Below are 12,339 nucleotides of genomic sequence, written 5' to 3'. Positions count from 1 at the left end.
TTGAGGGGGAGTTGAAAGTATTTCGGCAAAGCAAACAACTGAATGGCGCATTAGCCAAAACCTGAAATGTTTGTTTTAGAATTGTTTTTGAATAAAGTGTATCAAAATAACAAAAGCTCAACTAGAAAGACCTTAAAATGCATTGAAAAAGAATTCCTTGATATATTTTTCTTGAGAAGCCTAGAACCATAGAAAATGATTTCAAAGTGCAAAATCATACTGGTAACCTCAGCCAAAGTGTTATCCCTGAAGTATATATATATATAATCGCATTCACTAGGAGAGGTGACACTGGAAGACAAATATTTGGTTAGAAAACTAATCCAGCCTTGTGTCAGATACTCTTCAAATTCCAAGCATAAATCTATTCTAAGAATAACTGGAGTGAAAGGAGTGTGGGAATCACTGCTTGGGTTTAGCTGGTCCATTTCTTAAATCAGGACGATTTTAAAAGTATAGATTCTAATAAGGAACTTCATTTTAACAAGAATGATGCATTTTTCCTTCTTGTCAGGTAAATATTTTATTTTTATTCTCAGGTTAATATCAGCTCCTGCTTGGTGAGCATATTAATTTGGGAGTATACTCTAAAATACCCGCTGAGATCTACCTGACCTGAGAACACAGTATAAGTATGGAATGTGTACGTGTTTGTGTGATGGCAGTCTGTTAGTCATCTCCTACTTCACCCAGTGAAATTCCAGGCATGGAGAGGCGGGTGTTATGCCCGTGCCTTTAAATCTTTGGTTCAGTAATTCTCCAGACTGACTGTGAATTTGGATCACCCATGGTCCTACATCAGCCCTATTAATTTAATGTTCTCAGAGTTTGTGTGGCCTGGACATTTGTATTCTTTTTTTTTTTGAGGTATGCGAACCCGTGTCCCCTGCATCGGCAGGCGGACTCTCAACCACTGCGCCACCAGGGAAGCCCCTAGACATTTGTATTCTTAAAAGTGGTACAGGTGATTCTGATGAACAGCCAGTATTAATGAGAACATTAGATCTTTGTGGAGACTTTTTTTAAAAAGTAACTTTTGTGATGGTGTTGTTATAACGTAGGAATTGGTGAGAGGAGGTCTCATTTCAGTAAGTTCGGGATCAGAGTGTATGTATGTGAATAGAACGTGTCTTCCAAAAGAAGTCATTTAACATATATTTATTAAGAGCTTTCTCTGTGCAAACCACTTTGCTTGGTGCTGAGGATACAAAAGTGAGCATGACATAGTCTTTACACTTAAGGAGGCTTTAACTGGGGAGACCTGACATCTTAACAAGTTGTAGAAGCTGTTATAAACGCTCTGACGGTGCTACTGGGAGTGTTCAAAAGAAGGATTGGCTAGCTTTCGGGGAGGGCAGGAAGAGCTTCCTAGGAGATCTTGAGACTTGAAAGATAAAATCAGTTTTTGCCATATTAGGATGAGGGGTGGAGGGAATGATATTGCAAATAGTCTGAATAAAGACAGGTTTGTCAGATGCCTCTTCAAGCGGCCAGAATGACAGGGACACAGGCACGAGGACGAGGGTGGTATCAGAGAGGTGGACAAGGGCCATTCTTGGATGGGTTTGTCTATCATTTAAGGAATTTGAACTTTACTATGTAGACAGTGAAGGGTATCTATCTGGAAGTGTGTCCAGAAGAGTAGTTATATTATTAGATAGAAACATTGCTCTGGCTGCAATGTGAAGGATGGCTTGAAAAAGTTGAAACTTGAAGCAGCAAGGCCATTTAGCAGACTGCTGTAGTAATGCAGGCATGAAGTGACGTGTTAAGGCAAGATTTCCCAAGACTTTGAAACTGGGATATTTAAAAAATAAATTTCCTTGCTGTAGTAATGTCCTGTTTCTTTGTTCACTGGCTGAAGACTCAATTTTTAGATAATGTAGGATGTATTTATATAGCCAGTTTAGATGCAAGGATTATTTTAGCTGTGTCACAGCTCTTTTTCAAAGAATGGAAAATATTGTTGCAATAACTTTTTTTTTTGGTTGAACAGTAATGTAATTATCTTAAATATAAAAAGTTGACATATGAAGGGAATGTCTCATAACTCGAGCTTAAAAGTTATAAGCAACACAAGAAACTGCATTAAAGAAAAATTTAAAAATAGGATGCCTACTTTATGCCACAGTATTTCTCTAGACCAGTGTTATCTACTAGATACATAACGTGAGCCACAAATACAAATCATGTATATAAGTTTAAAGTTTCTAGTAGGCACGTTAAAAGATTAAAAAACCAAATGGGTGAAATTAACTTCACCCATATATTATATATTATATATGATATATTTCATTTAACTCAGTATATCCAAAATATCATTGCAAAATAGGATATAAAATTGAGATATCTGATAGTCTTATTATCTAGAGAAACAATATATTTTATATTATTTTTTCATAGTAAATATTTGAAATCTTGTGCATATTTTTGTACTTTTAGCACATCTCATTTTGGACCAACTGCATTTCAAGCGCTTCATTAGCCACATGTGGCTACTGTACTGGACAGTGAAGCTTGAGATAATTTCTTAAATTCCATTCCAAAGATCTATGAAACATTTCAGCAGCACTTTCGAGGATGCATTGACAGTTATTCTTGTCAGAAACATAAATCACTTGGGATTTTGCTTTAAAACCTGAATATATTAATGAGTCATATTGAATTTTTATAATACATTAGTATCAATACACAGAAAGTAGAAGTGAGAGTTATTTAAATATCTGATTATTCTTCATGACTGTTACTTTTTAGAGTTTCAGGATATGAAATAATCCTCAACTTAAAGTTTGAAGTGGAACCCATAAGAAGATAGTCTCTAGGTACAATATATGAAAAGCCTTCTGAACTTTAAAGATATGTGATAATTTAAGGTTGAAAATGGAGAATTTCAAGGAACCACAGGAAATTATTAGTTTCATAGATCACTGGTAGGTGGTTGTATAAGCTAAATCATCTTTGTTGCATTGTTCAGTTTTTTGAGCTGACACAGTTAAGAAAATCACTTTATATATTGCAATGTTGTCAGAGCCCTACTTAGGGCTATAAGAATCTTTGAGCAACTTATAACTTCCAGAAATGTTATAGGAATAAATGAAAGGTTATTTCAAATAGGCAGTCACTAGAAACTTCCAGTGTTTGAATACCACTTCTCTAAATTCACATTCAAGAACAGGCCCCGTTTCCAGTGGAACATATTGAAGTTTTGATTAAAAAAAAAAAATTAAGGTGAGAGCTGTTAAATGTTTGTTTTTCCCTTTGAATAGTCAGATGCTAGCGGTAAGTAGGTGGTGAGTTGATGAAACCAGAGTTGGAGTTTTGGCAGATCAGGGAAAGAAGGATTGAGAGTTTTTGCAAAAGAGTGATGATGGAATCCAAGCCTTTTAAGAAGTCATAAGCAGAGTGAGAATGACATGAAAAAACTAGTGGGGCCGATGGATTGAAGTCCAGTGGGGGTGAAGAGCTGTGGATGGAGCTGTAAAACTGTAAAGACAGGAGGTACTTAAGTATGAGTAGAGCTGTAAAACTGTCAAGATGAGATGCTTGAAATCAAGACTTCAAAAATGTGTAATATTTGGTGAGTATGAGCTGTAGGTGGGGGGCTGAGATCAAGTAGAGAAAACACTCTCTGCAGCTGAGGAGGTTAGGGAACTAAAAGGGAAAGGTGTTGGGAATTAAGTCATTGAGAATGTTTTAAGTAGCTATAGAGGGGAAGCGAGCAAGGTGCTATACTCTTCAGTGAGAAAGAGGAAGTGATCAGGAGGTGGGTTGGATGATGTATTTTAGGTTGGCAGTTCTCAAGTGGGGACAATTTGCACCCTAGGGAATATCTGGAAATATCTGGAGACATTTTTGGCTGTCAAACTGGGGTGTGTGTATGTGAGTGTGCATGCTACTGGCATCTAGTGAATTGAGGCCAGGGATGCTTCTAAACATCCTACAATGCCCAGCACAGCCCCTTGCAACAAATGATAATCTGGTCCCAAATGTCAGTAGTGCTGAGGTTGAGAAACTGCTTTAGGCAGATGTATCAGAATCAAGGTATGCTGGCTGAAAAACAGGCTGAGAACTGTCAATCAAGTAAATATTGTATTTCTATTTTAAGTGAATAGTTCCTATGGAAAAAAGACACATTCATTAAAAATAAACATTCATTCATTCATTCACTAAATCAACCAACATATGCTGCATTCCTACTTAACTGGCATCACTATTCTCAATGTGTAAGATTCATCAGTGAACACAAAGATCCCTGCCCTTGAGTACCTTTTGTTCAAGGTGGGGGGGGGAGGCAGAGAACAATAAATACAATAAACAGTAAGTTAGATAATTTGTTAGAAAGTAGTGTTTAATAAAAAGGAAAAGTAAAGCAGATTAAGGATATTGGGAGTGCTGGGGGATGGGAGCACAAGCAAGGGTGGGTTGCAATTTTAGATATCAAGGTAGGTCTTACTGAGGTGATGTCTGAACAAAGATTTAAGAGATGAGAGCATATAATGAATGTATGTTGCCCTGAAGATAGTTTTGGTTTGCATTCAGTTCACAGAAAAGGGGAGTAAAGTGGATTGTGCTAAGTGCTTTGGGGGATACAGAGTTAAATCAGACATAGTTTCTGCCCTCATGGAATTTCATGATGAACTAACAATCGTTGAAATGATAGAAAAATGATGACAGCAAACACAGGATGGTAATTTTGCCCTATACTCTTTGTTCCTGTTTTGATCCTTTTTCATGGTGGGGAAATGACAGGTTAGTGATTAGTCCTTACTTTCCACATTTGCTCCTTCTCAGAAAACAGATGGTAACCTGGGTTAAATAGTGAAATGAATGAAGAAAAAAAGTGATGACAGTGGGTTTAGAGTGTGAGCCCGAGAGCAGTGGGATCAGAGAAAAGGAAAGGAAGGTTAAACTTATAAAAGGGATTCATGATTTGGAAGAAAGACGTACAAGCATCTCTATTAACCTTCCTGGCTGACAGTTACCAATTTACCACCTTTGAAACAAGCCTCCCATTAGCTCTCTCTGCCCCCCAGGTATGGTAACAGCACTAGGAACTATGCTGTTCGGGTTGGGGATTATCATACTCTGGTGCCGGAGGAGTTTGAGGAAGAAATTGGAGTTCAGCAGATTGTGATTCACCGGGAGTATCGACCAGACAGCAGTGACTACAACATCGCCCTGGTTAGACTACAAGGACCAGAAGAACAATGTGCCAGATTCAGCAGCCACGTTTTGCCAGCCTGTTTGCCACTCCGGAGAGAGAGGCCACGGAAAACAGCCTCCAAGTGTTACATAACAGGATGGGGAGACACAGGTAACAAATAACCCGAAGAAACAATTAAAATCTGGGCACCTGCTTGTGTCTGGGATTATCCATACGTTTGAGTGTACAGTGGGTAGCAAAACCTTAAAGGGGGTTCAGGCTTAGTTGTTTGGAAATTCTGCCAAGTGTGAGATGCATGCGTGTAATCTGGATTCATACCCTGAGGGTACTGTGGTTCCCATGAGAACTTAGACCCGACTCAGGACTGGGGCCTAGCTGTCTCTATTTTAAAAAGTTTTCCTAATGACTTTGATGTAGCTACCCCAGCAAAGGGCTTTGGTGTTTGATGGTTTCTTTGTAATGGAGCCCTTTATCAAAGTAAATCTTATGCAGAATTCCTAAATGAAGAACAGACAAAAATCAGAGCTGCTGAGGTTCAAGTGGAAGGATCCAGCTCACTTACTTGGGTTTCTCCTTCCACAACCCCCTTCTCATTCTTCCCACCTCGCCAACCCCAAGCAGAATAGTGTTCAGCCTGTGCTCTTCTCAGGCAAACAGCTTTCTGTATTGTCTCACTAGAGTTAACATCAGCTAGTGCTTGCTCAGGATGGTCTTCGAAACATCTAGGTCTCACCTGGATTAGGTGCTCGACTCACAAATGACTGAGTAAGGAGAAATGATTGGGTTGACTGCTCTCCATTAAAAGTAATTAAAACTGAAAAGAACATCAAATAAGTATTTCTACAGGCGATAATTTCAATAAGGTTATATTTAGTAAATATAAGTATTTGTTTTCATTTTATCCCATGCTACATTAAATCTGGGCTTTAAACTTACATTATTTCATAGCAGCAAAATGTAGAACATCTGTAGCAGATACACAATACTGAAAAAGCTCTGCGACCAATCCTGAAATAAACCTTAAAAAGTGGAAACATTTCCTGAATGATATAATAGAATCAGGTCAGAGTAAATGCCTTCTCACGACGCTATGCTGACCCGAGGCAAACTGAAGGCTGGAGTATAGCTGTTGAAATTATTACTTCATCAGGAAAGGGAATCAATCACCTCCCTTTAGACACTACATCTGAATAGAGATGACAAAGAAAGTAAATTTTACAGAATATTTTATTATGGATGAATCACTCCAGTTGAGTAAACAGGATTGGAGAATAATGTGGAGTTTAGATCCAAGAAAAGGCTATCATGGAGAACCTATCAATTATACATTTTAGCCACTAAATAGAGAATGAGTGGCTTGCTAGTAAATAGAATATGTTAACAAGTGGCTAAACTTCAGCCTGTTTCTATGTAAGAATGTTGTTTCTGAATCATCTTTATGAAATACCATGTTTCTCTTGAGGATAGTAATTGCCACCTTATGTGCTTATATAGAATTATTTATAAGTAATCCTCAAGTCAGTGAAGTAGATGAGTCCTAGAGCAGTGGATTTGCTAATACAGAGCCAGCATGAATGCACCCTCAGTGTTTTAATATACAGAATTCAAATTCTAAAGCCTGCACAAATGTGCTTTCTGTAGGTTACCTTTTTCTACTGGGCAAGTCCGTAAGCGTTACTGAAGTATTCTTCAAAAAATGCAGTACTGAGAAACAGAACAGTGAAGGGTTAGAGTATGGTTAAGTGCAAACAATAAAAAAATACCATTTATAGTTATCACTACACTAATGCCACAATAGGGCTTTTTATTTTAATAGGGCTATTAAATGTTCATTAAACTGTTAAATGTAGCTCTTTTCACTACCATCTTTCCCTGGCATCTAATTCAATTATTTGGCCTGCATAGGACGAGCCTACTCAAGAACTCTACAACAAGCAGCCATCCCCTTACTTCCCAAGAGGTTTTGTGAAGACCGTTATAAGGGTCGATTTACAGGAAGGATGCTCTGTGCTGGAAACCTCCATGAACACAAACGTGTGGACAGCTGCCAGGGAGACAGCGGAGGACCACTCATGTGTGAACGGCCAGGAGAGAGCTGGGTTGTATATGGGGTGACCTCCTGGGGATATGGCTGTGGGGTCAAGGATTCCCCTGGTGTTTACACCAAAGTCTCAGCCTTTGTACCTTGGATAAAAAGTATCACCAAACTGTAATCCTGCATGGAAACCTCAAGAAAATAATATTTAGAGAATCTGTTGGAAACTTTCCAACATTGGCATTTAGCTGAGATGCCAACTAATGGGAATGGAGATCCGTGTTTCTGTGTTTTGTGTTGTAAGAACTGTGCACCCCTTTGCTGCTTGAGAATTTGTGATGTGAACATTTTGGCTACAGATACCTCAGTGTAGTAATGATTATCCTTATTTAGCATTGTTGCCTACCCAAATTAGTTTAATGGACACTAAATTCATTATTCTCATGAGTCTTGTCTCTGCCTGTTTCTCAGCATTCTCCAGAGATTATTGTATATTGATTATTGTATATTGTATATTGACTGTGCAGTCAGGCATTTATTTGGACTGAGAACTCCTTTATAACTGAATCAATATGGTATATATTCATATAAAGAGCCTACATTTGACATAAAAAAATACTCTTTACTATACTCAAAATAAGAGTGGTGAGCTTCCCTGGTGGCACAGTGGTTGACTCTGCCTGCTGATGCAGGGGACACGGGTTCGTGCCCCGGTCCGGAGAAGATCCCACATGCTGCGGAGCAGCTGGGCCCGTGAGCCATGGCCGCTAAGCCTGCACGTCCGGAGCCTGTGCTCCGCAGCGGGAGAGGCCACAACAGTGAGAGGCCCGCTTACCGCACCCCCCCCCCCCAAAAATAAGAGTGGCATTGTTTTCTGTTCATGTAATTTTTTAAGCTCAGACTTTTTTCCTTAGGCTGATAAAAGTATCAGAGCACATCTTTCTGGCCTTTCGTGAGAAAATCGAAGGCCAAAAAAGATAAAGGAATTCTATAATAAACTGACTGGAAAGGAATATCATTGTCACAGTACATTCCTGAATGAAGCCTTTGTACCAAGCACTATGGCAACTGAAGAGAAAAACATTCTAGCTACCTTGTATGTTGTTAGCACACTTCAGCATTCCTGAAAACATAATAAAGAATGCCTTCAAACTGTTTAATGCACAACCTATTTCAATCTGCTTGATTACTTTTAATCACTTCAAATTTACAGCTTGGTAAAAAAATGTTTTTTCTTTAGCAGCATGCTGTTTTCCAGACCATGATTTAAGAGTGCCACCTACTGCAACCTTCTGGTAACTAACTTAAACCTGCAGACTATCCTGATACAGTCCCATCTAATAAAAATAGACTATTAAAAATGTTTTCCCTGTCTATAGTTTGGGAAAGTCTAAAATAACTGTTATGTTTAATCCATATGCCACTTATGTGCTAGGTGGCTATGCACCTCATTGACAATTTATAAAAGGTAAGATTTTATAATATTTCTAGTTTTCAAATGGGTTAACAGGCAGAGGCCAAGATGAGACAGCTGTTGAAAGGCTTTGAATCCAAACTCCAGAACAGGAAGAGTCCCAATGCAGACAAGAGCATCTCCTCCCACCCCTCTAACCCATGGTTCTCCTGTCTAAAGGCAAGTTTTCCCTCCGGCTGTTTCCCAAAGGAGTAAGGGATAGCTGCTTATTATGTATCCTACAGGGCATTCTTGGTAGCAGCACAAAATCTTTGCCCAAATATAAAAGCTAAGCCCTCAGGATACTTGAGTAGACTGCTATCATGAGTCCTTCTCAAAATCCCAGGTAGTAAAAAAAGGTGAAGCGGTGAGTATACAAACTATAGGATTAAGAATGCTTAAGTAATCCTCTTAAATGGCTAACTCGCCATGGAGGGACTTCACCCCCATCCCTTTCCCTTCTGTATCATATTGCATCCCTTTTGTAAATTCTGAGCTATGTAAAACAACTGGTGCTAACCTGAAAGTGCTTTATAGTTTACTACTTTGCAGAACTGCAATGCAGTTCAAGTAGAATAGCATTAAAACGTTTTCTAAACACTCATGACTTTGATAAAGGAAAAACCTGCAATGCAGGTGAGAAAATTTATCTTCCTGAAAGTTTCTCATGGGCCATCCTTGTAATTGAACTACAGCGCTGATGCAAACATTTATATTGGCTTTTTAACTAGACCAGAGGCTGGCAGACTTAAAGAACAGATAGTTAACAGATGGCCTGCAGTCTGCTCAACCTTGAGGTAGAATGCTTGGTTCATAAAATATGCATTTATTATAGCTTAATTTTTTTTCTTGTTAAATGTTAAGTGTGAGTTTTAAAGATGCACGTGTTCAGTGCACATCTGTGTAAATAAAGTGCATAGCTTTTCACCGTGCAGTTTCCTTAATCTTCTGTGTGGTATTAAATGACCCTGCTCTCTTCCTCAGGGGTAAACTGGTTTTTATGTATAACAGTTTTCCCCAAATAACACCTTACACAACAATACTAATTCATGTTACTTCCACTCGAGCTCCCAACAGTGGAACAGGAGGTAGCCTGTTCACTACTTGTAGTTACCTTTGCACTTATTAGTCATTCAGTCAGGGAACGCTGACATCTGTACAAATCGAGCATTTTATTGATATGGCAAGGAAGGACTTATTTATTCTCCATTTAAATACCATACTTGAGATTTAAAATCACATTTGGCAGTGTACTTCAGGATGCTAATAAGACTTCACCCATATCGCTTTGGATTTCTTGACTTCTGCAAGAGAAGAAAACCAGCTTTATAAAACTCTAATTTGTGTACTTACCTCATGGTGCTGAGTCTTAGCAGCTACTTCAGTTACTTTCTATTCAGTTGGCTATTTACTCTTTTAAATTACAAAATGCCAGCAAAATATGCCAATTTTGGCCTTCCAAATCCTTAGCACTAAGGGTTTCAGATTCAGAAATAAATATATATATATATATATATCTAAAACAGGAACGTACCTTGTTGTTTTCCATCATCCACTGGAACAATTAGCTCAGCTTCCTAAAAACATTTGAACAGTAGTTAGATGTCTGCCCAATAACCCAGTACCCTCCAGATTTTTAAAGTGAAGAATGTTACTTGTGCAAGTCAGAATCTGATACCAATTAGATGGTGACAGCTTTGCCAATAAACAAGAATATGCTCTTCCATGGCTAGGAAGGGAGACTGCCACAGCTGACAGGTCCCAAAGATACATGGAGATTCATAATCCCAGAAAAGACCAACAAGGACAACCACAGATACTACTCACCACCTGGATCAAACTGGCGGGTTATCAGGATGCGGTGTTATTATTTCATAGTGTCGGAGTAGATTCAAGATGGCCACATGACACCAACAGCAGAACTAATGACCTTAACCGGAGTCATCAGCTGCATTTAACCTTTGCCGGAAGGCCCACGGGCGCTAGTTTTCCGACTCAGCGCCCCCGGCTGAACGTGGCTGCCCCGCGAATCAATGAACATTTAAGCCCACTCAGGAGTTTGAACCTAGAGGTTTTCCAAGCTGACGTCGATCTACTTCTACAAGACTGTTGCATCTCCTGCATTTTAAACTTGGCCAAAAGTTCTGCCTTAAGTATTTTAGCGCACGAAACACAACGCAGTACTCTCACCTAAACTCGACGCTTCCCGGATGTAAAAGGCCGAATCATTCGCCACACGCTCTCTTATAGAGCGGGTGACGCTATTCCGGGGAAAAGCCGCGAGGGGCGGGGCCTACGCGCTTTCTCCCCGCCCCGCCCTCCCAGCTCGGCTGAGGTTCCACCCCATACTTTGGCCACCGCCTTTCTTTTTTTTTTTGCGGTACGCGGGCCTCTCACTGTTGTGGTCTTTCCCGTTGCGGAGCACGGGCTTCGGACGCGCAGGCTCAGCGGGCATGGCTCACAGGCCCAGCCGCTCCGCGGCATGTGGGATCTTCTCGGGCCGGGGCACGAACCCGCGTCTCCTGCATCAGCAGGCGGACTCCCAACCACTGCGCCACCAGAGAGGCCCTGGCCACCGCTTTCTTGATGGCCCTCCCCTTCCTCAGCTTCTCCACCCCGCCTCGCCCCCGCGCTAGATCTGGGCTGCTCACGTGGCCTCCGAGTCTGACGCGTGCGCATTCAGAGCTGCCAAAAGTTCTCGCGAAATCAGGAAATCTTGCTGGACTCGCGCGTCCGCTGAGTGAAGAAGGCGGAAGGGCTGTTTTGTTAGGAGAGTTACTTTACAAGTCACCCTTGTTACCAAAGCACCAGGTTCGATAGTTCTCTGCTTAACCTTTTTGTTGGTTGATTTTCATGGAATTAGCTGATTTTTTTTTTTTTGGTCTCTCTGCTAAAAAACTCCGTGTTTTCCCGTGTTCCGCCGACATTGCTGTTCCTGAAGCGCAGGTGTCAGTGGTCTGCAATCAGTTTTTGTTTTGTTTTGGGGGAGCCTAATCTCTTAGGAGTATTTGCACTCTACTGAAAGCCTTGCCAAACGATTTTGTAAACACAAGATTAGGAAAAGGAAAGGGTAGTAGACCGGACGAGCGTGCGGGAGACCCTTTTACATGCGTGTGTGAACGTTTCCCGTGTTGCCTTCGGAGCCAGGGTTTGTGGTCCACAATCTAGCCGCTCCAGAAAGTCTGTTGACTCTTGCAAGTGGACACCTGGGTCTTAACTTCCCTGCTGTACGTTTCTTTGGGGATGCAGCTAAAAATATGGTAGGTCTATTTCTTGAAAAGGGGAATTACAGACGTTTAGGAATACTTTTAGTCCTAGATATGTGCTTGTTAAATGCCATTTAAATTTATTTTCTATTTTCCCTTTTAATTTTCCTCCGGTATGAGACAAAAAGGTGGATCGAGGTGAAGCTTTTACTTAGTAGTGGACCATTTGGGGCACTGTGTTGCAGCAGTTGCTGTCAGGGATAATGTTATCTAGCGATCTGGTGAATAAAGTGCTACAAGAGAGATCTGTGAAGCTTCATGAAGTCACTACATACTCTTCTAGGGGAAAAAATTTAGGGCAAAAATTTGTTATGGGGGTCTTCCCTGGTGGCGCAGTGGTTGAGAGTCCGCCTGCCGAGGCAGGGGCACACGGGTTCGTGCCCCGGTCCGGGAAGATCCCACATGCCGCGGAGCGGCTGGG

General features: G+C 40.5%; 1 protein-coding gene, 1 long non-coding RNA gene and 1 other non-coding gene across 3 annotated transcripts in view; 1 reads left to right on the top strand and 2 right to left on the bottom strand.

Annotated features, from left to right (window-relative positions):
- Positions 1-7,693, top strand: part of PRSS12 (serine protease 12) — a 66,720-nt gene extending 59,027 nt beyond the window's left edge. Inside the window, exons 12-13 of the mRNA XM_060147415.1 lie at positions 5,034-5,314; positions 7,070-7,693. Of these exons, the coding sequence (XP_060003398.1) occupies positions 5,034-5,314; positions 7,070-7,377 (589 nt within the window). The 3' untranslated portion in view covers positions 7,378-7,693. The remainder of the gene's footprint in view (positions 1-5,033; positions 5,315-7,069) is intronic.
- Positions 7,694-9,805: 2,112 nt separating this feature from the next.
- On the bottom strand, positions 9,806-10,992 carry LOC132519478 (uncharacterized). The gene is made up of 3 exons (XR_009540172.1): positions 10,480-10,992; positions 10,187-10,229; positions 9,806-9,956 (listed from the first exon to the last, which is right to left on the bottom strand). It is a non-coding gene; the product is annotated as an uncharacterized LOC132519478 (long non-coding RNA).
- Positions 10,299-10,429, bottom strand: LOC132520115 (small nucleolar RNA SNORA24). Its single transcript, XR_009540479.1, has one exon. It is a non-coding gene; the product is annotated as a small nucleolar RNA SNORA24 (small nucleolar RNA).
- Positions 10,993-12,339: the final 1,347 nt, after the last annotated feature.

Source organism: Lagenorhynchus albirostris, chromosome 4, assembly GCF_949774975.1.
Source record: "Lagenorhynchus albirostris chromosome 4, mLagAlb1.1, whole genome shotgun sequence".
NCBI classification, from domain to species: Eukaryota; Metazoa; Chordata; class Mammalia; order Artiodactyla; family Delphinidae; genus Lagenorhynchus; species Lagenorhynchus albirostris.
This window is presented reverse-complemented; position numbering and strand designations above follow the sequence as displayed.